Here is a 25,952-nt window from a genome sequence, read left to right as displayed (position 1 = left end):
GAGAGAAAACCAGCAAAAGAAAGACAGACAGTGCGAGGAAGGTTAAGAATGTAGTACAATAGCAATATATAAACATTTTATGCTGACTTTTTAAAGGAGCTTCTTTAGGTTTAATAACTGAGTTATTGGATTTTGTTTCATCTTGCAGTTTAACTGAAATATTTCAGACTAAACTCTCAAACTTCAGAATTCCCTCAGGCAAACATTATAAACTTTAATATATTAAAGCATTAAGTTCTTATCTCAAGCAATATCCAGTTTTCATGGGATTACAACAACAATAAGCATCATTGCGTTGAGGGAGAAAAATAAACTAATTATGAATACGTACTAGTGAAAAACTGTCTTATTTTGTAAAACCACAAATCTTATCAATACTGATAAAGACTACAATGTACCTTAAAGTCTCTCTTCTTTTCATAAACTAAAATAACAGGTTTGTAGACATTTGCAATAAGTTCATGCCGTTCAGATTTCCACAGGTAATCAACACATGCTTCCAGCTGCTCCACAAGAGTATCCTATTCACACAGAAGAAAAATAAAGAGTTAAGATCTTCTTGACCTTGCTATTTATAATAACACTGCAAGATATACACTATCATAGCCGTGAGGTAGAGAAATACATTAAACCAAGGATTTGATTGGCTCCTTTAGTTCACGTACAGAAAAAAAAGTAGGCATCAAAATTGCAAGTATGCCTTGAGAATCATTACAATTGGCACTTAACAAAATCATGGAAAAATATAGTGGATGTCTAAATACAATGGTCTGCACTGGTTACAGTGGTACTTTTACATGATTTCAGTGCTGATAGTTCTTTATAGATCCAATGTAGCCTAGGATATGACTAAAATTAAACTGATTAGTTTTTACTCATAAGATCCAACATTTTGCTTGCTCTCTAGATCTGCTATCAATGCCCCGGTCTCTCAAAGGGATCTTCTAATGTAACTAATCAGATTAGCATTTTATTTTGTTTGTGCATTAATAAACTTTTACCTCACAGCACGTCGCACACAGGGTACAAAAGACCATTAGATGCAGAGTGAAAAATAAGCCATTTTGCCCATCAAGGCAGCTCTGTCATTCAATGCAACCATGGCAAACCTGATAATTGTCAACTCCACTTAGCTGCCTTTTCCTCATAACTATTGAAAACCTTCGTAATTAAAAACCTATCACATTCTTTTGAATATTCTAAACAACACAATCTCTATGCTTTCTCAGGTCAAGAATTCCATTGATTCACTATCCACTGAGAGAAGTAATTCCTCCACATCTACGTCTTACATTGGTGACGCCTAATTCTGAGCTTATGGCATGTAGTTCTGGACTCTCCTAAAGAGGAAACAACCTGTCTGCATCTACCCTGTCAAGCCACCTAAAAATCTTCGATGTTTCAAAAAGGTCACTTCTTATTCTTTTCAACTTCAATGAATATTGCCCCAATTTACTCAACATCAGTTTATAAGACAGTTCCTCCACACCTGGAATCGATCAAGCGAACCTACTCTGAACTGTCTCCAATGTTACTAAATCTTTCTTGAGATAAAAATATTCACAGTATTCCAATGTGTGATCTGACTAGAGCTCTGTATATTTTTAGCAACTCTCCCTGTTTTGTACTCTATTCCCATTGAAATAACTATCAACAGTTTATTTGCCTTTCCTATTACCTCCTGTATGTCAATGCTCAATTTTTGTAATTCCTACAGGATGGCTAAATGTCTTTCAGAAGTTTCGAGCACAGGCTTTATCCAAAATTGTTTTATTTCTTCCATCTTTAAACAGATTAATTTTCACTTAATGCCAAATGGGAAATGGACTGTGATTGACTGGTCAATAATATTATACACCATCATACCAGTAAATTGAAATTCACGCCCAGTAATTACCAAGACCTCTGTTCTGAGAGAATAATTTAGAAAATAGAGACACAACCTTACACAAATAGAAAGAATTAGATGGAATGCAGATAGACTTGAATAAAAGGTTTAAGATGGAAACCAAAGGGCTGAATTTTACCAGCCATCAATGGGCACCAAAACAGTCAGACCTGTAATGTACGACATTGCACCATTAGAGGCATATCCACTGTTGGTCCTCCCACCTCCTGCACTATTTAACAGGTGACTAGGCAAGCATCTGATAAGTTGCCTACCTATTATCCATTTAAAGTCTTCTAGTGGGCAATTAACACCAAATTAAGAGTGTTATCCCACCATCAGTCCTTTAGAACAGATGGTGAGGAGGCCTATGCCTAATGTGTAGCCTGGCACATTTAACCCCACAGGCTGCTCGTGAGCAAAAGGGATGTTTACTCCTTCATTAGCCCTCAGTGTCAACTACATTTACCTCTCCCTTGTCTACCCTTCGCTGTCCTGTTATATGTGAGCCTGACTGATCTGAGCAGCCAGGCACCTTTTACTCATGCCCTGTTTTTGGTTTTGCAGCTTTCATATGGTCCGCTAGCTTGTTCAAGACCGTTGCACCTATTTGCACTCTATACATCACTGGACCTGACCTTGTGTTGATCGTGTCTCTTACCCATGCAGGGCTATTCCCATGGTTTCTACACCAAACTTCGTCTCCTGAAGTAAACGGTCTCTCTCGCTTTATGGAGTCTTGTGTTGAGTATTGGCATTCCTGATGCCTTTTCACCCTGCCCCCCAGATCCGGGAAGATCAGATTTAATCTGGTGCCAAGTATGCTCCCCATTAGCAACTCGGCTGGAGTTATCCCTGTAGTTGCATGAGGGGTGATCCATTAATTAAATATGAACTGGAACAGTTTGGTATCTAGTGAAGCTGTATGCTGTTTCTTTAAACCTGCCTTCAAAATTTAGATTGCTCTTTCTGCCAGATAGTTGGATGACTGATGGATTGGAGCTGTCCTGTTATGTTGAGATAAACAAATGTTCTACTGCTAAATGATGGCCCATTACCTGTGACCAACACTTCCCAGAGTCCGTGTATTGCAAAGAATGTGCACAGTTTTTCTATTGTTGCACCAGTGTTTGATGAATGAATTTTAAGCACGTCCAATCACTTTTATTGGGCATCCACGATGATTAAGGACATTGAGTCCTTGAAAGGACCTGCACAGTCAACATGTAACTGAGTCCAGGGTTTACATGGCCATTCTCACAAATGTGGGGCAGCTGCTGGTGACGATGCTTGTCCTTGTTGGAACTCTGGGCTTTGCCCCACCAACACAACTATGTTTGTATCCAATCCTGGCCACCAGACATAGCTTCTTGCCAACATCTTCATTTTGGAAACCACTGGATGACCCTGCTGGAGGTCAGCCAGTATCTGGTGATGACCTTTGTTCAGGACAATCACTCTTGCTCCCTATAACAATATGCCATCCTCAACACTGATCTGATCTCTCCGGGTCCAAAACAATTTCCAGATGGCCCTTTGGTTTCCCCCATCACCACCAGCTATTTCAGTCTTGCCAGGACCTGATCTTACTGCACCCAAAGTCCGTTATTGCCAACTGTGATTCGAAGTGTATCCAGAAAATTTAAGCCATTATGGACTCTTCCAGTAGTTGTACCACTGGTGGTGTATCTGCCAGCTGGGGGCAGCTCAATGCATCCTCATTCATTACATGGCCTCCGGGACTGTGCTCCAACTTGCAATTGTGCACACTTAGTATTAAAACCCATTGCTGAATTCAGCCTTAAGCTGTGGGTGGCACGGACTTGTCCTCTTTCAGCAGACCTAGCAGTGGTTTGTGGTCTGTTATTATTATATACTTATGTCTGTAAAGATATTGGTGGAACCTCCTAACTCCAAACATGACTGCCAAACCTTCCTTCTCTATCTGGGCATATTTACACTCTGCACAGCCAAAATCTTAGAACAAGGGAGGCAATGGCCCAGTGGTATTGTTGCTCAATTGTTAATCTAGAAACCCAGGTAATGTTCACGAGAGCTGGGTTCAAATCCCAGCGTGGCAGATACTGGAACTCGAATTCAATAAAAAAATCTGGAATTAAGAATCTGATGATGACTACAAATCCATTGCTGATTATCAGAAAAAGCCCATCTGGGTCACTAATGTCCATGAGGGAAGGAAATTGCCATCATGTGGTAACAGATGTTGGAGACAGGGCACCTTTGATCGCCCTCATTTTATCTTCCAGTGGGTATAACTCAGTCTTATCGACTCTGTAGACTCTATCAACAAACACATCGACCTGGACCCAATATTCCGGCCACTACAGCGGACAGCTCGAACTGACAACCGGAAGCGGCAGAGACAGGCCACTATAAATGCCGGAGGAAACAGCACAGAAGCGCTTCACAGGAGGGTCCCAAGCCCTGAGGATGTCACCTAGACAGGGGACGAAACGTTTGCAAGACAAATTCCCAGCTCGGCGAACAGAACCACAACAACGAGCACCCGAGCTACAAATCTTCTCCCAAACTTTGAAAACATCATCTGATTGTCATTGCAAGTATGCATGGCTCATGTCCAGCTTCCTGAGGGCCAGTCCCTGCTGGTTTGCGTATAAATCCTCTAAGCGAGGGACTGGGTATTTATCCAGCTGTGAAAAACGTTTGACTGTTTCTTTAAAATCCTCACAAAAACAATCCAACCCATTGCGCTTCACAATTGGTATGACTGGTGTTGCCCATTCCACAAACTGAACTTGCTTGAAAGCAATTCCTTCACTTTCCAATCTTCTGATTTCTGCCTCTACTTTTGCCCTTTAGGCCAATGGCACTAGGTGGGCCTCGCAGAATCAGGGAATTGCTTCGGGTCAACATGCAAGGGGGCCTTGGCTCCTTTCATAGTCCCGAGACCCTCCTGAAAAATGTCCAGGTATTTAATTAGGAATCCACTTAGGCAGCGATTTTCTTATCAAAAAATATTGAACCTATTTATGTGAAGCATTACCAATTCCACCCATCAAGCCTGGGCCCAAGTGTTTTACTACAATCAGGGGTAACTGAACCAGCTGTTTCTCATAAGAGACTGGAACTGAAGTTGCACCCTTATTCTGTAAAGGTTCCCCAGTGTAGGCTCTCAGCCTAGCCGAGTCTTACGCAAACTTAAAGGTTAGAGCCCAGGATGAATTTTGTTAAAGACTGGTTCTGTGATCACTGAAACAGCTGCGTCAGTATCGACCTCCACTAGAACTGGGTGATCATTTAACCAGATGCTTATTTTGGTTGGTTCGGTTTTAGACGTTGTTAAGCAATTTAACTGTTCCAAACCAGATGTAAGTGGACGTTCCAGGTGTGCACTTTCCTGGATAACGGCCTCTGAGTTCTCTTACCCAATTTAGGTCTAGTAAAAATGTGCTGTCTCAAGTTTGCATACTGGCAGCAACTACAATGGCTTGCTGGCCCTGACCCTGAAGACAATTTAAACTTTTTTGGCAGAGGCTTGGCTTTGTTTTGGGGTTTTGCTATGGAGTCCTTCTGTTCAGGATATGGTCTGAGTGAGGCTATGCAATTGCCTGTCCTCAAGTAGTGTTCCTCAAACTCAGTTGGACTAACAAGGATGTCCACTTCCATCAGCATACCCTGGAACTCAAATGCTCCACTTGCTGCATCTTCCAATGATAAAGCCAGTTGTGGTGCCTGTTTGAAGTTCAGTTGGGCTTTAGCTTATAGATGCTTTTTCATGGTTATGTTATTAATTCCACATACTATATGGTCTTTAAGCATCTCACTATGGGCTTAAACAAAGTTACGTGCCTCTGCCAGGCATCTTAACTTAGTCAAAAATCCAGATATGGATTTCCCTGGTTCATGATTTGCTGCATAAAAACGATACATCTCAGAATTAGTGGAAGCTTGGGGTAATATTATTCCTGAATTAAATTTGTCAATTCTTGAGATGCTTTAGTATCTGCTGCCTCAGGGAAAGTGCCTGCTGCCTGAGAGAAAGCTGCAGGTCCACATGCTGTCAGGAGAATTACTTGTTACTGTTCATCTGCCCTAATGTCAGTTGCCCAGAGGAAAAGGACCACATTTTTTCCACACACTGAGCCCAGTCTTTGACAACAGGGTTGAACGAGTCAAGCTTCCCAAATAACGGCATGATGTGAGCAATACTTCTCCCAACTCAAAGATGACTGTTGCGAGCAAGTTTTTTTCAGGTTGTGCTTTACTCTCATTGCCACTGAAATAACTCCACAGAGGCTAGTATCCTGCCGTTAAGTCACCTTTATTTACACGTGCAAAGTCCTTGAGATTGATTCAGATCCCTCAGAACCAGGCCTCAGAGTGAACAGGAAGCCTGTCACTCCCTGTTTTTATCTGTGAAACAAGGCTCCTTGATTGGACCAAATTAACAGCCGCAATCAGGGAACTTATATTCTATGAGGTCCAACTGGCTGACCTTATTACAATCACCACACCCATCAATCCATGCTGGAATTTATCATCCACATCTGCAATATTCCTATTTCAATGTGCAGCTTCTGTATTCCTTTATTTCCTTCTCCTTCAGTTGCTATACTGAAATATTGTTAACTGAAGATTTCAAAACCTCTTAGCACTGAGTAAAATCATTACTTCTGCTCTCTGTCTGAAAGATCTTACACTAATTTAATATCAATGGCGCAACAAAGATTGTGGTGGAATTATAGCAGAAATCATGGTGTAAAAGTTATTGCTTTCAAAAGTCAACTGATGGAAAATGAAGGAATCAGGACTCAGTGCACTGTTGTTTCAGAGGGCTTGTAAAGAAATTTTAATTGGGTTAAATTTTCTAATCTTGTTTACATAAAATTCTGTGATGTAGCCTTTCCTATACTTCTCTCAGAACTTACATATTGTCAAATACCTAGATGAGCTAACGTGATCAATCAACAACAATAAAAAGAAAGAAACAAACTGAAACTTGCCACCATGACAAGCAAGTGTTCTGTTAATAGTTATTTTTCATTGACTTATACAATTCAATACATTAAAGATGTCATAATTCCAACCTCAGTATAGGGGGTGTCCTGCATTCCACAGTCTTCCTTCATGGCCCCTTCTTCTTTCACATTGGGAGTAATAGTCTGAAAGGCTGACCATCCCAATGAAAACAAACCTAAGAGGAAGGTTATGTTAAACTCAATTACATGTAGTTTTATGTTGATGAACATGTTGACAAATAAAAGCACCTTGATTGAGGATTGCAAGAATGTACAGTTGGTTCTGCTATAATGCATGCTCCTTCAAAGTGAATTGGCTTTGACGCAATTGAAAAATTTGGACTATAATTTGTAGAACACAAACTTTCCTTACCTGGCTGTAACTCGATTCCGGTCCCATTAGTTTAAATGGCGTGGCTATTGCGCAATTTTTTAATAACACGAGATTGCACAAGAACCAAACTGTTGTGTTATATCAGAACCGACTGTACTGCAAAGCGATATTTTAATTAATACTTGTTTGATCAGTAATATGAAATATATAATTTGTTGTTAATATAACAAACCTTTATCAATCTCCTGAATTATTGAACTAACTTTGCAACAAATCAATGTATAATTTAGAATAGAATAGATCACAGAAATCCTACAGTGTGGAAACACGTCCTTCGGCCCATTAAGTCCACGCCAACTCTCTGAAGAGTAACCCACCCAAACCCATTCCCCTACCCTATTACTCAACAGTTATCCCTGATGAATGCACCTAACCTACACATCCCTGAACACAATGGGCAATTTTGTGTGGCCAATTCACCTAACCTGCACAGCTTTGGATTGTGCAAGGAAACCGGAGCACCTGGAGGAAACCCACGCAGACACAGGGAGAATGTGCAAACTCCACACAGACAGTCACCTGAGGCTGGAATCAAACCCAGGCCCCTGGCACTGTGAGGCAGCAGTGCTAACCACTGAGCGACCATGCCGCCCATTTATGGACCATTACCTTATTCTTACCAAATACTAAAACATCTGTAAATTAGATGTCTCATTGAAAAACTTCAAAGTTGGCTCTAAATGAATTCAGAACAAAGCAGATGAAAAACTTGTGACTGCTTCAACTGAATGCATGAATTATGGTTTGACACCATGGCAATCTTAGTAACCATACCATGCTTAATATTTGCAAAAGCAATGATAGCTTTCTTTTCTAACTCAGTTCTCAAAATAGCCAAAGCATTTCTCTGGGGATTTGTTGTCTTTCTGAAGAACCGAATCTGCAGATTTGATGCTTTAGGTTGCACCCTGATATACCTTAAACTCTGGAGTATTATCTGACTGGAAAAGCAATGATAAAATAGAGTGATATCCATCTAAATGAATTCTTCAGTTGACAATTCTTATGAGATAGAAGTTCATCGTGGACATCAGAGAAAAGTGGACCAGATATGCACAAGAGCTTTTCGAGACTTAAACTACTGTGGATGATGGAAATTTATAAATAGAAGCAGAAAATGCTGGAAATTGCTGATTAGATGGGGGCAAGGAGATTGTTTGCTTGCAAGTTCCTCCTCAGTGACTCTTCTCGATCAGACCCATCAATCTTAGGTTGGACCAGATTGTTCACAACTTTAATGTCGTATTTGTCCCCAAGATGAGCCACTGATCACAAACTGGTACCATCATTACAACTGCCCATTTCAACCTCCACAACACTATCCAGTTCCACCCATACCTCAGCTCACCTGCTGAAACACACATGCATGCCTTAGTTTCCTTAACTATTCCAATGCACTTCTGGCCAGTCTGCCATATACTACCCTCCGTGAACCTCTGGTCATTAAAAACTCAGCTGTCTTTCTCTTTACTTGCCCCAAGTTTCATTTGTCCACCGACCCTATACTTTCTGATCTACATTGGATCCCAGTCAAGAAAAGTCTCATGTTTAAAATTTTCATCCTAGTTTTCAAATCCCTCACCAAACCATATCTCTGTGATCTACCCCAGGTTCAGATCTATAACTGTGGTTGGATTCTAGCCTCATGAGCATTCTCAGAACTTCAGGACATTTTATAATGTTGAATGGGTTATATAAATAAAAGTTATTACTACTAACCACGCAGTAGAAGTCAGGTTGAGAAATATAGAAACATTGAAACAATTACACCACAGAAGATAGCCTTCAGCCCTCCATGTCTATGTTGGCTGAGAAAGATAACACACCTGATACCACACATTTATTTTTGGCCAGAAAGCCCATAGGTTGCAGCAGTTAATGTACATGCCCAAGAGTTTCTTTAACATGATGAGGATTTCTGCCTCCACCATTCTTTGCAGGCACTGAACCCCTGACCCCCACTATCCTCTGCGTTGAAACATTTCTCAACTCTCTGTTACTTTCATGAATTACTTTAAAGCTATGTCTCTGTATTATTGAACTCTTTAATAAAGGAAATAGATCATCTCAATCCATTAGGTCTGTGCTTCTGATGATTTTATAAACCTCAATTAAATTTCCCCTCAACCTTTTCAGTTCGACAGAAATCAATGCCAGCAAACTCAATTATTCCCCCCAGTTAAAATTCTCCATTCCTGGCAATATCCTTTGTTTGAAAAATGCTCTTCACTGGTACAAAAGCAAATGGAGAAATTAGTGACCCATTTTACACAGATACTGCAGTAATTGTTAATAAAACAAACCAACTTGCCAGCAAGAGAACAGAACTGCCTCAATATAAGGGGGAATACCAAAATAATCTAAAAACATTGCATTTATGCTAATAATAAACACTTCAAGGGTGTGTGAGCCTGACAGAACAGATTTTAATGGTTAGAAAACAAAACTTGCAGCACTTCTAAATTTGGAAATAAAACTTAGTAAATTATCAAATTGAATTTTTTAGGTCAATAGCAGGATTTTTTTTAGTTATGTAGGGAAGTAATTACATTATAATGTTTTGTAAGTTTAATCTGGAGGTGAAAGAGATTACTTTCTATGACTAGTTAACAAAGAAAGTAAATCTATTTTGGGGTGGTACTGACATGTTCTGACTAATGGCCCACTTCCTCTTTACAAAATCTAACAAAAAGAGAATTGAGTATGTAATATTCACATATGAAAGAAATATTATTTAAAAATAATTAATATTAACAAAGCACATGAATTGCCAGAAAAGCAAATCTGTAAACATGAAAGTTTAGTCTACTGCTTGCTAAAGCTGCAAATTATAAATTAATACTTGGATATGTTTAAACATATTAGCAAGAAGTAATCATCAAAGACAGTAAAGCCACTACAGTGTTAATGAAATATGCATGGAGTTGCCCCTGCACACATCACAAAGCATTGTTAGATCACTCACTTCTTCCTTCATTTGATGTTAGTAATTGGTTACTGTCAGGGTTATGTGATTCTTCAGAGAAGGTGGTTGATAAACGAGTCACTTCTGATTTCCAATAACCTATAGCAAGGCAGTATTAGAATAATATGACACTACTGTTAAAAAAAAACACAAATGATATTAAAGTCGATAAATACTTAATTTGGATCCAAAGCTTTGCCAAAAGAAGCCCACACAAAACTTGCATCATATTAATTTAGAACGTTGTCATTTATAAAGCTTTTTCAGTAAGGAACTAAATCACAGTTTGCTCAGTATTTTGGAGGAATAGGGCAACAAATGTAAGTCTCACTCCAGGGCTTAAATTTGGCCACCAATGGAGCACTCATGATGTGAGCTATCAGATTGCTAATTAACTTATAGGTCCTTCCAATAATGTACCTTATTCTTTCCTGCAAGGGAATGGGTGTGAAGGTACCAGAAGCAATAACCTACTTTTAGATAAAAAACAAGTGAAGAGTTTGCCAAAAATCAGGCTAGGATTTCTACTGCTTGATCTGCCTCTGACTGGCTTAAAGTGAGTGTGTTTACTCAGGGACTTTTATGGGCAATTCAAAGGTTTCCACAAATTGAGTTGATGAGTTCTGTTCATATTGTGGAAAGTGGGTGGAAGTGGGGGTGTGGAGTGAAGGAGGTGAGGCAAGGGGCCTCAATTGATCTTAGGTTTTACATTTCTATTGATTGCAAGTTCTTCCCAATACAACTCAACTTGGCACTGATTCCTCCTGAAGAACAAGGCCAAGTTTCTTCGGAAATGGAGGCAGGTCTTTTAATATGCCCATTTCAGAATCATTTCATTTCTCCACCTTGACCTTGCTGGTAAAAGCCCAGTTAAGGCCATGGTAATGGAAAAAAAAACACATTTCCTACCAGCATAGTAACAGGAGCAGGATTGAGACAGGAAGATTAGCTCCATCTCTGGGATGAAAGTCTGGCCTAAACCGTCTAAATTAGATTTCAGTGTAGAGTGTGTGAGGCAAGACATCATTTGCTAGGCTACATTCTATCAATTTCCATGGAGATCATAAGCAAGAAACACATGAGTACACTGCCTTATTTTCTAGATTTTCATGACCTCAACAGTGGATCTGACACTGCATTCAACAGTGTTCTAGAACAGGAAGACTTTCTACTTATGAACATATAACTTGTGCATAACCACAAGCAGTTCTGTGCCTGGATTCCTGGCAGCAGTTATAACATATTCATCCTGAGCCAACTGTCAATTCTCCCATCTATCTGACCCAGACCACTGGGTAACTGGCTAGTTACTTGGGGATAAGTGATATCCCTCAATCACGCAGCTCACAAACCCAGACAAAGATACAGAGGGGGAACTACATTCAGAGATTTACCTCCAACAGAGTTCCAATGAAGGGATTCTGTTCTATAATGGCAATTTTAAAACAAAGGTCTCAGTGTCTGACCCTCAGTGAAGCTCCAAATGAGCCTCAGATTTTTCAACATCACACTTGCATTTTGCTGAAAAACCCTCAACAAAATGTGTGTTTTGTCAGTAGTACTCAAGTTCTATATGACCAAACAACATCACACACTTGCTTCCAATAAAGTCCATTTGTCATGTTCGAGCCTATTCACTCTATTGCTCAAGTTTTCTTGAAGCCTCCTTACATCATCCTCACAGTTTACATTCACAGTTTGTGACTCATCACCAAATTAGAAAATATTACAACTGGCTCCCACATCTAATTGATTTATATAGGTTGTGATCAGTTTTGGACTGAGCACTGATCCTTGCAGTACCCCCTATTAATGACATGCCAACCAAAAAAATCTAACTATTCCTACTCTCTGCTTTCTGTCTGTTAATCAATTCTCAATCTTTACCAGTATATTGTCCCCAAAGCCACATGTTCTAACTTTATTTACTAATCTCCTGTGCAGGGAAACTTTCTGAATACACCACATCCACTCATTCTCCTTCATCAAAGCTGTGAGCAACATCCTCAAAAAATGCCGAGTTTATCAAATGCGTTCTGCTCTTTATACACCCAGCCTGACTCTGCCCCATCTGGACACTCTCCTATCCAGTCATCACATCCTTTAGAATAGATTTGAACACTTTCCTAATTTCTGATATTAAACTGACAGGTCTGCAGTTTTCCATTGCTACTCTTTCTACTTTCTTAAGTGGTAGGCTTTCATTTACTACTGCCCTGTCTGCAGGAACATTTCTACACAATCCCTTACATTAGGGAGCATCTAATCAGCAATCCAATGTTAGACCTGTATGTGTCTCTGTTTTAGTATCTTCAGGCAAGTTCAAATTATGGTCGAGTCATTAGAACCAAAGTTGCACACTAAATCCAGCCATTCAAATATGTGCTTTATTATACATACAGTCTGCTTTCATCTTTCCACCAAGATAACCCTTCTAGTATGAATGTCGTAGATATATTGGTTAACAAGTTTGTACTTGTATTTAAATATTCACCTACCTCTTCTTTTCAGGTACTCTGATATAAGAGCAGCTATGTGGATGTAGCACATTGCAGCCTGCAATATCAGAAATATAAATGTTATATAAGAAAATACATTTCACTGCAATGCATGATGGCAGAGATTCAAGATGACAGTTCACCACCCTTTTCTCAAGGACAATTTTGAAATGGCAATAAATGCTGGCCTTTCTACAGTCATTCAGAACTTTATTTTTAAAAATCCACATTGTGACCAGACAAATCCATTTTGCTCTCCAATGACACAAGGGTTGATTTTAACTTTGTCGATCTGGCAGAGATTAGGCAGTTAAAATAGGCTTATTGAATTGAAGGATTTACCCTCCTTCAATTCCCCTCATTTCTCATAACCTAGTTTTATTACTCTTACGTTGACCTGTTCTTTTGAATGGGTGAAGTGAAAACCAGCCAAAAGACTGCAATCAGTGCTTAAAAATATAGATCAGGCCCTGATTATGTCATCAGGCCTCATTGTAACATAAACCTGGACAGTGAATCCAGGCCAATCAGTTGGATCAATGAAGAGGCCCAGAAAAATTTATTTGTAGCTTTAACTTTTAGTTTTCTTCTAACCCAGGAGCACAATTATCTCTCTGGGCTCTACGAGGAAACCTTGGGCCTCCTTTATCCTGTGTTTCCCTAATTCTCCCATATCTGTGAAGCTCCACCTCAATCCCTGCTAGTCACCTAGATTTCTACAGTGGCCTCCTGCAGCCAAAATACCAGTCCCATTGGTCTCCCCAGTTTGGGAAGGAGTCTCACGGAGCCGTTGTAGGTAAGGCCTGAGAGTTAAAACTCCTTGGACAGTGCTCAGCTATGAAGAGTAAATACTTTATCTATCATGCAATAGGTTACCTACAGAAAGTGTGGCAGAGTAGGACACAGTTGAATAGCTACCCATATAGAGAGATTAATGTGGTAGAATAGTCTAGAAAAGATGAGAGATCTAAAATTGATCTCCAAAGTCTACATGTTTTAGCATAGATCTGCACACAGATTGAGAATAAAATTCTGCTGTCACAGTTGTGGTGCAACAAAACTCCATGGAAACCATCATTGAGAAGGGATAACCGGTGTCCAACAATTTAAGATACTGCAAAACAAAATTGCTTGTTTCAGCAGGGAAGGCACCCTCAGAGAAGGGAATCCAAGGATTAAAAGTGAACCAGAGGAAACAGCTGACCAGACCTCAGACTGTCAGCAAGAGAATCAATAAAACAGTCTTCCACTCAGCAAGATACAGCCTTCCAAGTCCAAAGAGAATGCATTCCAAGGGAATAGTGAAATTTCTAGATTGCCTGAATTTATGAAGTCAGAAACATGGGGTTAGTAGGATATGTAATTATATTCCCAAATGTATGAGATTAATAATAGGGTTAAAGGCTTTGTGGCTGATTTGATTCATGTATCTCAAAAGATTAAGACTGAGGCGGGCCATAAACACCCCCCATTGTAATGATACTGTGTGGTCTTGTGGCCAGAACAGTTTAGGATTTCAAAGGATCATTAATCTCCACGTTCCTCTCAGTCTTTGTAACAAGGCCAATGTCAGTGTAACCTCTAACCAGCTGCTAACAGGCAATTAACTTTTAACACTTCAGTTCTAGAGTCCCCTCTAGTTAGATCAATAAGTGACTTCCCTCGAACATCACTAAACCAAGCAGGGCCTGTACATTCATACATTGCAAGAAGGTGCTGAGGAAACCTATCCCATGGTGCAGTGCAAGCTTGGTTTTTGACTCGGATTGATGTTTCAATTGTGATGTTTCCTGTAGGAAGAGCTGATCAAACACGACCATCGTTATCTTCATATACAGCTTCTTCACATTTCTTCATCTCTTCCTTTCCGAAGGCTTTGATTGGAGATTAAAATGCATTCAATTTGTTTAGGCAGAAACAGGAATCAATGTCTTAACAAATAAGATAGCGTAAATTACCTCCGACACATCTCCATTTCGTATATGAATCTTTGCCATGCTCTCAAGCCACGTCATTCGTAGTTCAGGAGTACTGGCATATGAGTTTGCTAGACTGTACTGAAGATCAATCAGCATCTCTGGATCCTTCTCGTGCTCTTTCATCTGAGCTGTGGCCATTAACACAGTTCTAATTCGCTTAGTCAGATCCTTCACTTCCATAGGAAATAAAGTGTTCTAGAGGATGTGAACCCAAGGAAAGGTTACTTTCAAATCACATATAAAAAACATTTAACTATTGCCAACCTATGCTTATGTCTGACATCCACAATAAAACTACAGGCTGAAAGTTTCTGACCCTAAAGTGGCAGGTGCAGAGCTGGGAAAGTGGGGAGGAGCCATTCTCAGATATCTCCCTGTACATTCCAGCTGCCAGGGAACCAGTCCAGGTTTGGGAACAAAAACAGAAATAGCTGGAGAAACTCAGCAGGTCTGGCAGCAACTGTGGAGAGAAAGCAGAGTTTACATTTCGAGTTCAGCTCTAAGAAGGGTCATCAGACACGAAATGTTAACTCTGCTTTCTCTCTACTGATGCTGCCAGATCAGTTGAGTTTCTCCCATTATTTCTGCTTTTGTTTCAGAGCTTCATCCACAGCTCTGCTTTATTTTACTTTCCAGGGTTGGACTGAGTGTTGGGTTGACTGGACATTCATGGAAATGGGCACCAATTAAGATATTAAAGGCCCCAAATAAGTTCAATTTTACAGCCTGACCACTAACAGAATGGCATTCCATCCAATGCAGAGGCCACCACCTCAATGTAGCAGGTTGAGAGATGATTGGCAGCCACATAATCTATGTCCCAATGACAACATCCTGGGCTAGAAGGGGCACGGGGCAGTTTGAGTCATTTTTCTGGAGGGATTTTCCTCTCTACATCAAGGGATATAATACCATCAACCCTTACAAGTTTTGCTCTGGATCTGCACCTGCACAGACACATCCATATTGAGAAAACCTCAAGGTCCCTGACCTGCTTCAGCAGTGCCCAGCCCTCCTGATGGGGATGGCAGGCTTTAGAGTTGTTCACCCTCTTTTACTGGCAACATTGGAAGCCCACCTATTACTCTGAATAAGACGGTGAGTCGGGAGGAGGCTACCTCTTCAATAATTGTTACCAGCAAGACCTCAGTTCATGAGACAGACCCCCATTTTTCTTGCTTGAAGCCAGGGAATTAAAAAAACCAACTAAAACGTTATGACATTTGTCACTAATTCCACATATGTCAAGTTTCAATCATGTAATTTGGGCGCAAAAGCTTGGGAATTGTCGGGCGAAGAGCAATGGTTGCTTGATTCAGAAAGTTATACAGGCAGTTGCAACACTTTATCTCTACAGTTATAGATTAGATTAGATTCCCTACAGTGTGGAAACAGGCTCTTCAGCCCAACCAGTCCCCACCGACCCTTCAATGAGTAACCCCATAGAGCAGAATAACGTCAGACTGATACACTGTTGCTCTGATGATAGGTCGGCACATTTTATTCATGGACGCAGCATTCAATACCTTGCTTACAAACAGACATTAAAGTAATTTTTCTAAACTTTACTTACACTCAAGGGCTTATCTCCATTTGCAAAATTGTTAATTATCGCCAGTGACTGCTGAAACCGAGTGCCTCCCATTCCCACATCTGCTATCAGTTGACTTACGGCTTTGATAAGCTGGAAAGGAAATGCAAATACAAATCAAAATTGCCCTTCTGAGAGGCATGGGAATACAGTCAGCCATTATAGTGCAGAACATTAATTTTTGAAACATATTAATCAGTCTATTAATTAAACTATAACAATTTATTTTTTATTCCAGTTTTAAACGTTCTGGCTACGTCTGATTACATTTAGTCCCCACAATGAACATCATGCAGTTCTGGTCACCACATTATAGGAAGGATGTGATTGCACTGGAGGGGGTGCAGAGGAAATTCACCGGAATTTGCCCAGGATGGAGTATTTCAGCTGTGAAGAAAGGCTGGATAATTGCAGCTACTTTATTTGGAACAGAGAAGGATGAAGGGGGATCTTGGTAGAGGTGTATAAGATTATGAGCGGCATGGACAGAGTGGATAGGAAACAGCTGTTCCCCATAGTCAAAGGATCAAGAGCAAGGTTATGAGGGCATTTGAGGTTGTTTTTTTCCATTCAGAGTGTTATGGGGCTCTAGTCTGCATTGCTTGGGAGGAAATCTGAGGCGGGTAATCGCACACCTTAAACAAGTACAGGTAGACAATTCTTTATCCAAAACCTTCTGGACCAGCTGTCTTTCGGATGTCGGAATTTTTTGGATAAATGATTAAATGACATTTTCATAGTAAGATAAAAAAACAATTACCAAACAGCAGACCCACCTGTGATGACACTGAGCACTGAGACAGAATTGACACCTGGCAGTGCTGGGCCACGCTGCTACATCACATCTGAGTGACGTGGGTCGAGTGGGTTTGGAGTTGGGTTAACTGTTTGCATGCCAAACAACCTTGTTAATGAGAAAAAACGTCAGGGAAAAAAAAACTTTGGATTTCAGAGCTTTTCGGATTTTGGAATTTCGAATAAAGGATTGTCTACCTGTACTTGAATGTGCACTTGAAATGTCATAATGTTTAAGGCAGTGAGCCTGGTGCAGGAAAGTGTATTTTTGATGGTGTTGGCTTGATGGGCTGAAGGGCCTTCTCCATACTACACCTTTCTATAATTGTAAGTAGCTCCTTTAAAAATGGAGACAGAAGACTAGCAAAAGATTACATAGAATAATTAGATGAATTAACATATATTTCCGCCAGTTCTGGACAAGTTATTTAGTTTTACTTAGGTTGAAAATTTGATTCAGTTGTTAAAAGACATGACTGTTTTTACATTATTAATTGCACAGGAAATAAGGACAATTCATATTCAGTATCAACTCGTTAAAATTAGTCGACTATCTGTCATTAAACTACAAATTTTATCTTCTGCAAATAAAAATATAAATTGGAAGATAACGAAGCCCACCAAGTGAAATAATGAGGATGATTTAATTGATGGGCATTATAAACCTGTCATTAAGAAAGGCTTGTCATCAGAAACCAGAATTTGGGTTAATCTATAATCATAGCTGCAAGCTATGGATTAGTGGTTATGTCAATATCAAATCGTGGTTGTTGTACATAATATGTCATTGGAAAAAACAAAGTGGCTATCTATTTCATGGACAGCATGCTTTTAACAGGCTACCTGCTTTTGACATGAAAACTTAAGAAACATTTGACTGAATCTTATATTATTTTGGCTAAGTTTGAGTTCAGTAGAGTTTTTAAGAAGGAATTTTTACCATAAAGTTTAGCAAGTTTTCTTGCCATATTTTCCCAAACTCATCCCATCAACTACCTACCCGGCCCTATGGTGGTGTGTGACATGTCCAATCCTGGTCCCACCTTACCACATGTTGTTTTCAGAACAACTCAGTAGATATCTGCCAAAAGTCTGCCATCTCTGGCATCCATGCCATCTTTAAGAAGCTGCTGTAAACCCAGATGAGCACTGGCATTCTGAAGCAGCCCTGCCCATTCACAGAGAATCTTCTTCCGTGGAAGATGTGAAAGCAGGAAAGATGGGTCTGTGGTTCTCTGACAGGGACCTGGAGGTCCCATTTGGGCATTGGTGCAAAGAAGATGCTTGCTAAATCTTCCCTCACTCTCTTACTCACTCTCCCAATCTCCCATACAACTAATTCCACACAGTCTCTATGCTGTCTACTCAACTGTTTGGAATACCCCACCACCTTCTGTTCACCAGTGCTAGCGCTAACAGCCCTATGACCCACTTCTATCGCATTCAATTCCTCTCTTTCTCTCATTATGTTGGAAGACAGTCCACACACTGTAGCGAGAGCTTGTATGGGTGGAGACATCAGGCTCCTTATCCCATACAGGGTGAGAGTTCTGAGTATCACAGGAGAAGACTAGAACTGCTCCAGTGATGCCAAACCATCAATATCCCATCAACAAAGTACCATGCTTCGTTTCACTGCAACTTTCACATTAACCCTGCTGTCAGCCTCATTCATTGCATACCACTTCTGACCACTGACTATGATGTCTGCTTTCTGTGTCTTCCAGCAACTGCACAGACAACAGGCAGCTCCCCAAGAAGTCACCTCCTCGACCTCTGAGAACAAGGACACTGAGTCCTCATAGGAAGCATTAGCAAGGATCTTACCTGCACCCCATACCCTCTAACATCTCACTTAATGACAGTTTGCTGTTAATATTAGTGTTCAAAAGCATAAACTAGTGAGCACCTCACTGCAACAGCTCTGCAGCTGACTAAGGAAGAAATGCCCCCAGGTTGCTGGCACTTGGAGGACTGCCAGAGACTAGGCAAATGCTCAGCCCCAGGCAAAAACGGACCCCATGGTGTTGGCAATCAGGGACTGTAGATTTGATTTGATTTGATTTATTATTACCACATGAACTGAAATACAGTGAAAAAGTATTATTTTGTGTGCCATCCTGACAAATCATATCTTACATCAGAGTATTGGAACAGATTGCAGAATATAGTGTTACAGAGAAGATGCAGATAAAGATCAACTCTAATTCATGGAAGGTCTGTTCAAAAGTCTCATAATGTGTTTTCAAACATTTGTATTTTCTGCCTGATGGAAGAGAGTAGAAGAGCATATAACTGAGATGGGAGGGTCTTTGATTATATTGGCTGCTTTCCTGAGGCAGCAGTAAGTGCAGACAAAGTCAAAGGATGCAAGGCTGGTTTATCTGATGGACTGGGCTATATTCATAAGCCTCCGTGATTTTTTGTGGCGTTGGGCAGATCGGTTGCCATACCAAGCTGTGATGCAGCCAAGAGACTTCCAGGGAGGAGCAGAAGGGACTGACTGGTATGGAGGAGGAAATGGCTCTCATTGCCCAGAAGCTGCATCAATGCAGCAGGTCATGTAACCTTCTGACTGGCGTCATGCTCAGGTTGACCACTGCTATACAAAGGCAGGCCCAGCACCATCAGAGCCTGCTGGAAAGGTGTGCACACATGTCGTCAGGATCGCAGGCACGGTGACAGGGGACAGGGAAACCTGTTGAGAGCATTCCTTACAAGGAGACGGGGGGAGCCAGCCAGCGGAGGAACCACATACAGCCCCCTCATAAGTCTCTGCTCAAGTGGCCAGGTCCTCCACCTCCAACCTGCCTGTGTCCTTCTAACCCATGGAAATTCAGACTATTGAGGGTCACATTTCATCTGGCCAGAAGACCCACTACGTCTGACCCGTCCAAGCTGCCCTGGGTCTCTCAAACAAGTCTCCAGGTTCCCTTGACCCAGCTGTGAAACCAGGGAGTACACGAAGAGATAGTGAGAGGGAGAGGAAGAAGAAAACATATTGAGGGCACCCTTGTGGCACAGCTGACAACATTGTATTTACTTTGCTCTTTATTATAAATGGAATTTCTTTCACTTCACAGCTGATTGTCACTCTGTGGAGGCCTAAATGTCATTGTTTCAGAATGAAAGATATTTGCATGGCCACGTATGATTTAACATGACTGATGTCTATGTTGAGAGCCTGCTGCATCATCTGGAAACAAGAAACAAGGCATGTAGAGGCAATGGGTACTGTTGGTACTTTTAGCCCTCATCCTACAATACTTCGACCCTTTCTTGATGTCTGTTTCCAAAAGTGTTCTTGGGCATGGTTTGGTTAGCAATGCCTGCAGCAATGAGGTGCAAAACAAACAGAGGACAATGTAGTCGTATTATCAGAGATTAGGGACCCTTCAGGTTTCTGTCCATTACAGTGCATGGGTCTGTGTGCAATGTTATTTCCCTCTTCAAGACACTCCACACCCTTGTTCCCTGACCACAGAGCTCTGACCACAAGCGGACAGCTGACCATGGCTAATCCCCAGATAAGTATCAGACATACTGTGCTGGAACTCACTGGTTGTTAGATGCCTCCATGGACTTTGATGAGGATTATTCCACTAAGACATTGAGACATTATTTCCTGCTGGCTGCAGATGCCTTGTGTTTGCCAAGTAAGCTTCTGGCACATTGAGCACATGTGAGACGAATGTAACACATCGCCATACAACAAGATGTCAATCCCCTTGATTGAAGATTGCTGATCAACAAGGCAAGCTGCCTAATGTGTGAATGCACTAATTAATATGGTAAGGCAAGGCAAGAACTGGCTGTCATGAGCATGCACTAAAGGAACTAATACCATGACAGTAGCTCTGAGGTGCAGCCTAGTCCAAACATTCAAGAGGGTGCCAGTCCATGCATGCAAAGTGTGTCTGCAGCAGGTTTTCCATTGTTAGTTGTCTGTGCACTCTGCAATGTAAGTCTGTATTTCCAGAGCACTCTGCAAGTAAACATCCATAATGGAATGAGGGATTGGTGAATGCTGGATGCCAATGCCTGTGGACAATTATTGCATGTAGTTGGTGCCCGTAGATCATGCCCTGAGATGCTATTTGGTTCTAAGCAACATGGAGGATGGTCACAGTGAGCTGAGTTCGCTAAGTACCCACCCTGATTTTCCTCAATATCTTGTTTATTTGATAAGATAGAAAGCTGAATATTTATAAGGTAAATTGTGCCATTTACAAGACACTTAACTAACAATAATCCCATTTAATTGGATTCTGGCCTCTGCTGCTGAATGAGAAACATGCCATGCCACTTGTGAAAAGCATAAAAGGTGGAAGGAGATCCTCCAGAAGTTAAGGTTGGCCTCGTTGGACTTCTCATCCAATTCTGCCACAAATCTCACCATTGCCAACATCACTCAGGCCCCTATAAGATTCTACCTATTAACTTTCAAATTATATGATACAGGCTTACTGAGAGCAGTCGCTGTGCCAGAACAGACATTCACAAGGCTCACCAGATATTTATGTCAGACCAGAGCTGCAGCAACGTGTGTGAGCCCCCAGGCAAGTTGTTAGTAAACACAGGCTTTAACTTCATCAGGCAGCTCGTGGACAAGCAGGGAAAAGTTCAGGAGGAAGTGGCAGTGTGATAGTCAATAGTAGAGTGTGAGGTGGATGGGGGAAGAGAGGATAGGCAATGATTGAGAATAAGAGGGGGATAGTGCCTGTGATGGAAAGTAATAGCTACCAGTGCTGCTTGGCCTATGCTTCATTTTGATTCCATATGAATTGTTGAACTAGACCATCGTTTAAGCCACAAATAGAAATGATTCTCCAGATCATAACTGGGCCAAAATCAAAGTAGCTCAGCTTTAAAAATAACCTTCATGATATGCAGCTCCATGTTTGCACAAGCAAAGGAATGAATATTTGTTTTTGGTGTTTGACACCTTGTAAAGCCCCAGATGTGCCTTTTGGTGTTTGCACCAAGATGACTGGCAGTGTACTGCTGACAAACTATGTGCAGCATATGCCATTTACCATATTGTTTTTATGACTAGTAAATTTAAAATCTGTTAGCTGCCTATTACAAGAGGAACTAATTCCTCTATCTATTGCATGCAACAAAATTGCCTTTTTTGGCACACTTAATGTGCAGAGGAAGTTGCCATTTCAAGGGGCTGATTTTGAGGTTACCACTCTTTTTTTTCCTTTATTTTTTATGAGATGTGGGTGCCACTGTCATATTCAGCATTTCTGCCCATCCCCAATTGCCCCCAAGCTGGGTGTCTTGGTAGGCCATTTCAGAGGGAATTCAGAGTCAACCTCATTGTTCTTGGTCTGGAGTCACATATAAGCCAACCGAGTAAAGATGAAAGATTTCCTTCCCTGAAAGGCATTCGTAAATCAGATGGTTTTGACAACAATCAATGACAGTTGCATGTTCACCGCTGCTCAAGATCATTTTAAAGTCTGGATTTTATCAGCTGAGTTTAAATTCAACCAGCAGAAGGGAGATGAACCCAGGATACCAGGATGGGCTTTGGATTGTCCTAATGTCCAGTGACATTACCACTATACCACAGCATCACCCTGGAGCAGGGCAATCCCACCTGCAGGCAGTGTGTGGTCAAACGGATTGTCCAGTCAGCATCCAAGATAAAGGCAGAATGGTTAGATACTTGGATGTGGCATTCAGTGACAGACCATGCTCCAGCAAAGCCCAAGTGGCTCTCTCTGCTTGCTGGGTGTAGGAACAACCACAGATTTGTCCTATAGAAGAATTTGCTCCTGATCCCCACACCCTGCCCCACATCTAGCTGCAAGATCCAATTTAAAAAAAAAAATTAATTTGACAAGAATACTGGAGCGAGGGCCTCTTTATTTGGAGAGACCGTTCCTTCCTGTCCTACTACTGCTCCTTTAAAGCTGCAAGATGTCTGAGTGGCCTTCCAGCTTTGAGAACCTGCTGTCCTTAATTAGATGGTGAGCCCATCTTCAAGTCAGTTAAAGGGATATTGCTGTGAAATCAGGCTCAGTGACTGTATCTCCCAGGAGGCAGATTTCTGGATTCAAAAACAATCCCAACCTCAGTTTCCTCCCTGGAGGGAAAATCCTGTCCAAGGTGTCGGACAATACTGAATTGTTTTGCTGAATTACAAAACACAAATTCCAAGAGCCTTAATTAGCTGCCTTTTTAACAGAAATGTAAGAAAACGTTAGTAAATATCACAAGAAATACTTCATTAGTTGATCTGTGGTATTCTACTGAATAAAGAACAGACTAATTTTGAAATAGCTGATTTCCACTTACTCAGTTTACACAAAGGGCAATTTAAAATATGCAGTCAAGATCGTCACAAACCTGAAGATGAGATCTGACTATTGATTTTCCTTTCGTAAATTCAAAGTTCCTTCTCATAAAGAGATAGAGCAAGGCGCAAGCTTCACTTTGAGTTGAACTTGACCTGTGGTTGCAACATTTTAGGATTTCATGGCAGAGCATGCCACAGAGCTCTGCACGACCTTGAAAAAAAGCTGAAGGGAACTGGTGAGAAACAGAAGGTATGAAATCTTTTAGTACTGCACGATTGTCATTAAATAACATCATATATTTTCAAAATTAACAGGATACTTCAACCGTGCCATTAGAACAGATTTGACAATGCACAAATGTTTGATCCATGACATGTGTTGAGATCATTTGCATTGCTCTAAATTGACTATAAATGGGTTCCTACATTCAAAAATAGTTCAATATAATCTAATTCAAAATGTTTAAGAGTGTCAGAGTTGCAGACTGGAAGTGTATATCCAGTGTGGATAGTTAGCATACAAATAAAACTTCAAGTAATATAAACAATTTCAAGATGGTTTAGAATGAATGACTGAATGGGCAGTTGCAATATAATATGGATAAGTGTGAAGTCATCAATTAGTTGGAAAAACAGAAAGGCAGTGTATTACTTAAATTGTGATAGGTTAGGGAACATTGATGTGCAAAGGGACCTATGTGTCTTTGTACACTAGTCATTGAAAGCAAGCATGCAGGTGCAGCTTGCAGTTAGGAAGGTAAATAGTACTGCTGCCTTCATTGCAAGTGTGTTTGTGTATGTGAGCAAGGAAGTCTTACTGCACTTGTACAGGGTCTTGGTGAGACAACACCTGGCATACTGTGTGCAACTTTTGTCTTCTTATACACAAGTAAGGATATCATTGCATTACAAGCAATTCAGAGGAGATTCGCTGAACTGCCTTCCTGGAATGGGTGGGTTGCATCACTAGGACCTGATGGAATGCATTTTTACAGAAATAATGGATGTGCTGGTAGCAATCTTCCAGGAATCCCTTGATTCTGGAAAAGTCCCAGAAGATTGGAAAATTGACACTGCAAAAATTTTATTTGAAAAGAGAAAGACAAAAAAACCAAGTAATTATAGGCTAGTTGGCTTAATGTCTGTTAAGTCAAAAATGTAAGAGTCTATAGAAAGAGAGTGACAGTAGAGCATTTAGAAATACAGCAAACTTTGTTTTATCCAGCACTTATGAACCAGCATTCCCAATGAACCGGCAAAACTAATACACCTGAAATATTGGAAATTTACTGTGTTATCTTGATCTCCATGATGCCCAAGTAGTCAGTTGAGGGTGCATGGGAGAAGGCTCTCTTCCAGTAAGTTTTACTTAAAGCAAAATACATTATTATTTAAGTGATCTATGTCATTAGTAAAGTATAACAATACCCCCCTGCATTGCCTATTATTTAGTATGTGTTTTTGCATTGATTATATGGCCCTCTTGATCAACCAGAACATTTAATCAACCTGTACTGAACATTGCTGGTCCCATAGGCGCCAATTAATTACAAGCTTGCTGTACATAGCATGATTAAGTACTGTGAGGTTTCGAAGAATGGGAGGTGATCTTACTAAAATATTTAAAATTGGGACTTGACAGGGTAGAAAGGGGTGGAGGTGCACGGTTTAAAAATTAGAAGTCTCTCATTTAAAACTGAGATAGTTTTATTTTTTTTCTGTCAGAAGACCATCCGTCAGTGGAACATTTTTAATAGAGAGCAGAATAAAGTTGCTTCAGTGAATACAATCAATGCTGTGTGAAGTAGGTTCTTTTGATCAATAAGAAAGTGAAGGATTATCGGGGACAGACAGGAGAGTTGTGCTGAGGCCACATCTGATCATTCGTGATCTTAATGAATGGCAGTGCAGGAGGTTTAGTGGCCAAATGAGCTTTGCTAACTTCTAGTTCTTATGTTGTGGTGTTTTATTAGGAGTTGTTTTTAAATAGCTTGAGTAGATCTCTATGAAATTAATTTCGGCAAGCTGAGGAAATAACACTCATGTAAGGTGGCATTGTACTAATCTACTGTAAAATATTCCAGCAGAACCACTGGCTCACAGTTATTAAAGCACTTTTTAAAGTCACTTGTGAGATGTGGTCATTGCTGGTTAGCTAAGCATCATTCACCATTCTTAACTGCCCTTGAGAAGGTGGTGTGGAGCTGCCTTTATGTAAAATTGAAGTCCATGGGTTTAGTTAGATGTACAATGCTGTTAGGGATGGAGTCCAGGAGTCTGAACCACCAAAACTGTTGAAATTGTTACATGGTATTTTGGGATTTCTGTTGAAAATTTCATGTTATAAAATGGACAGAGTAACAAAATTTAATGAACACTGTAAACTGGAATCTTGATATAATCATGCATATAGGTATATAATTTACAGATATTATTTTTTTCAAGTCTGGAAATAAAGCAAGATGGAAAGCAGGCTGATGAAAGATTGGTTTTGGAGTTAGGGATATCTGATTTAGGATTTAACAACACTCG

General features: G+C 40.5%; 1 protein-coding gene across 6 annotated transcripts in view; it reads right to left on the bottom strand.

Annotated features, from left to right (window-relative positions):
- The window catches only part of dock10 (dedicator of cytokinesis 10), a 342,639-nt gene that overhangs the window by 42,203 nt on the left and 274,484 nt on the right, over positions 1–25,952 (bottom strand). For 5 of the 6 annotated variants that reach the window (XM_072572749.1, XM_072572752.1, XM_072572747.1 and 2 more), the window contains exons 42-48: positions 23,471–23,653; positions 16,298–16,408; positions 14,704–14,919; positions 12,746–12,803; positions 10,248–10,346; positions 6,958–7,064; positions 399–521 (exon numbers count right to left, since the gene is read on the bottom strand). In XM_072572749.1, the coding sequence (XP_072428850.1) occupies positions 399–521; positions 6,958–7,064; positions 10,248–10,346; positions 12,746–12,803; positions 14,704–14,919; positions 16,298–16,408; positions 23,471–23,653 (897 nt within the window). The remainder of the gene's footprint in view (positions 1–398; positions 522–6,957; positions 7,065–10,247; positions 10,347–12,745; positions 12,804–14,703; positions 14,920–16,297; positions 16,409–23,470; positions 23,654–25,952) is intronic. The other variant, XM_072572751.1, reaches the window with a different exon arrangement.

This window comes from Chiloscyllium punctatum, chromosome 6 (assembly GCF_047496795.1).
Source record: "Chiloscyllium punctatum isolate Juve2018m chromosome 6, sChiPun1.3, whole genome shotgun sequence".
NCBI lineage: Eukaryota > Metazoa > Chordata > Chondrichthyes > Orectolobiformes > Hemiscylliidae > Chiloscyllium > Chiloscyllium punctatum.
This window is presented reverse-complemented; position numbering and strand designations above follow the sequence as displayed.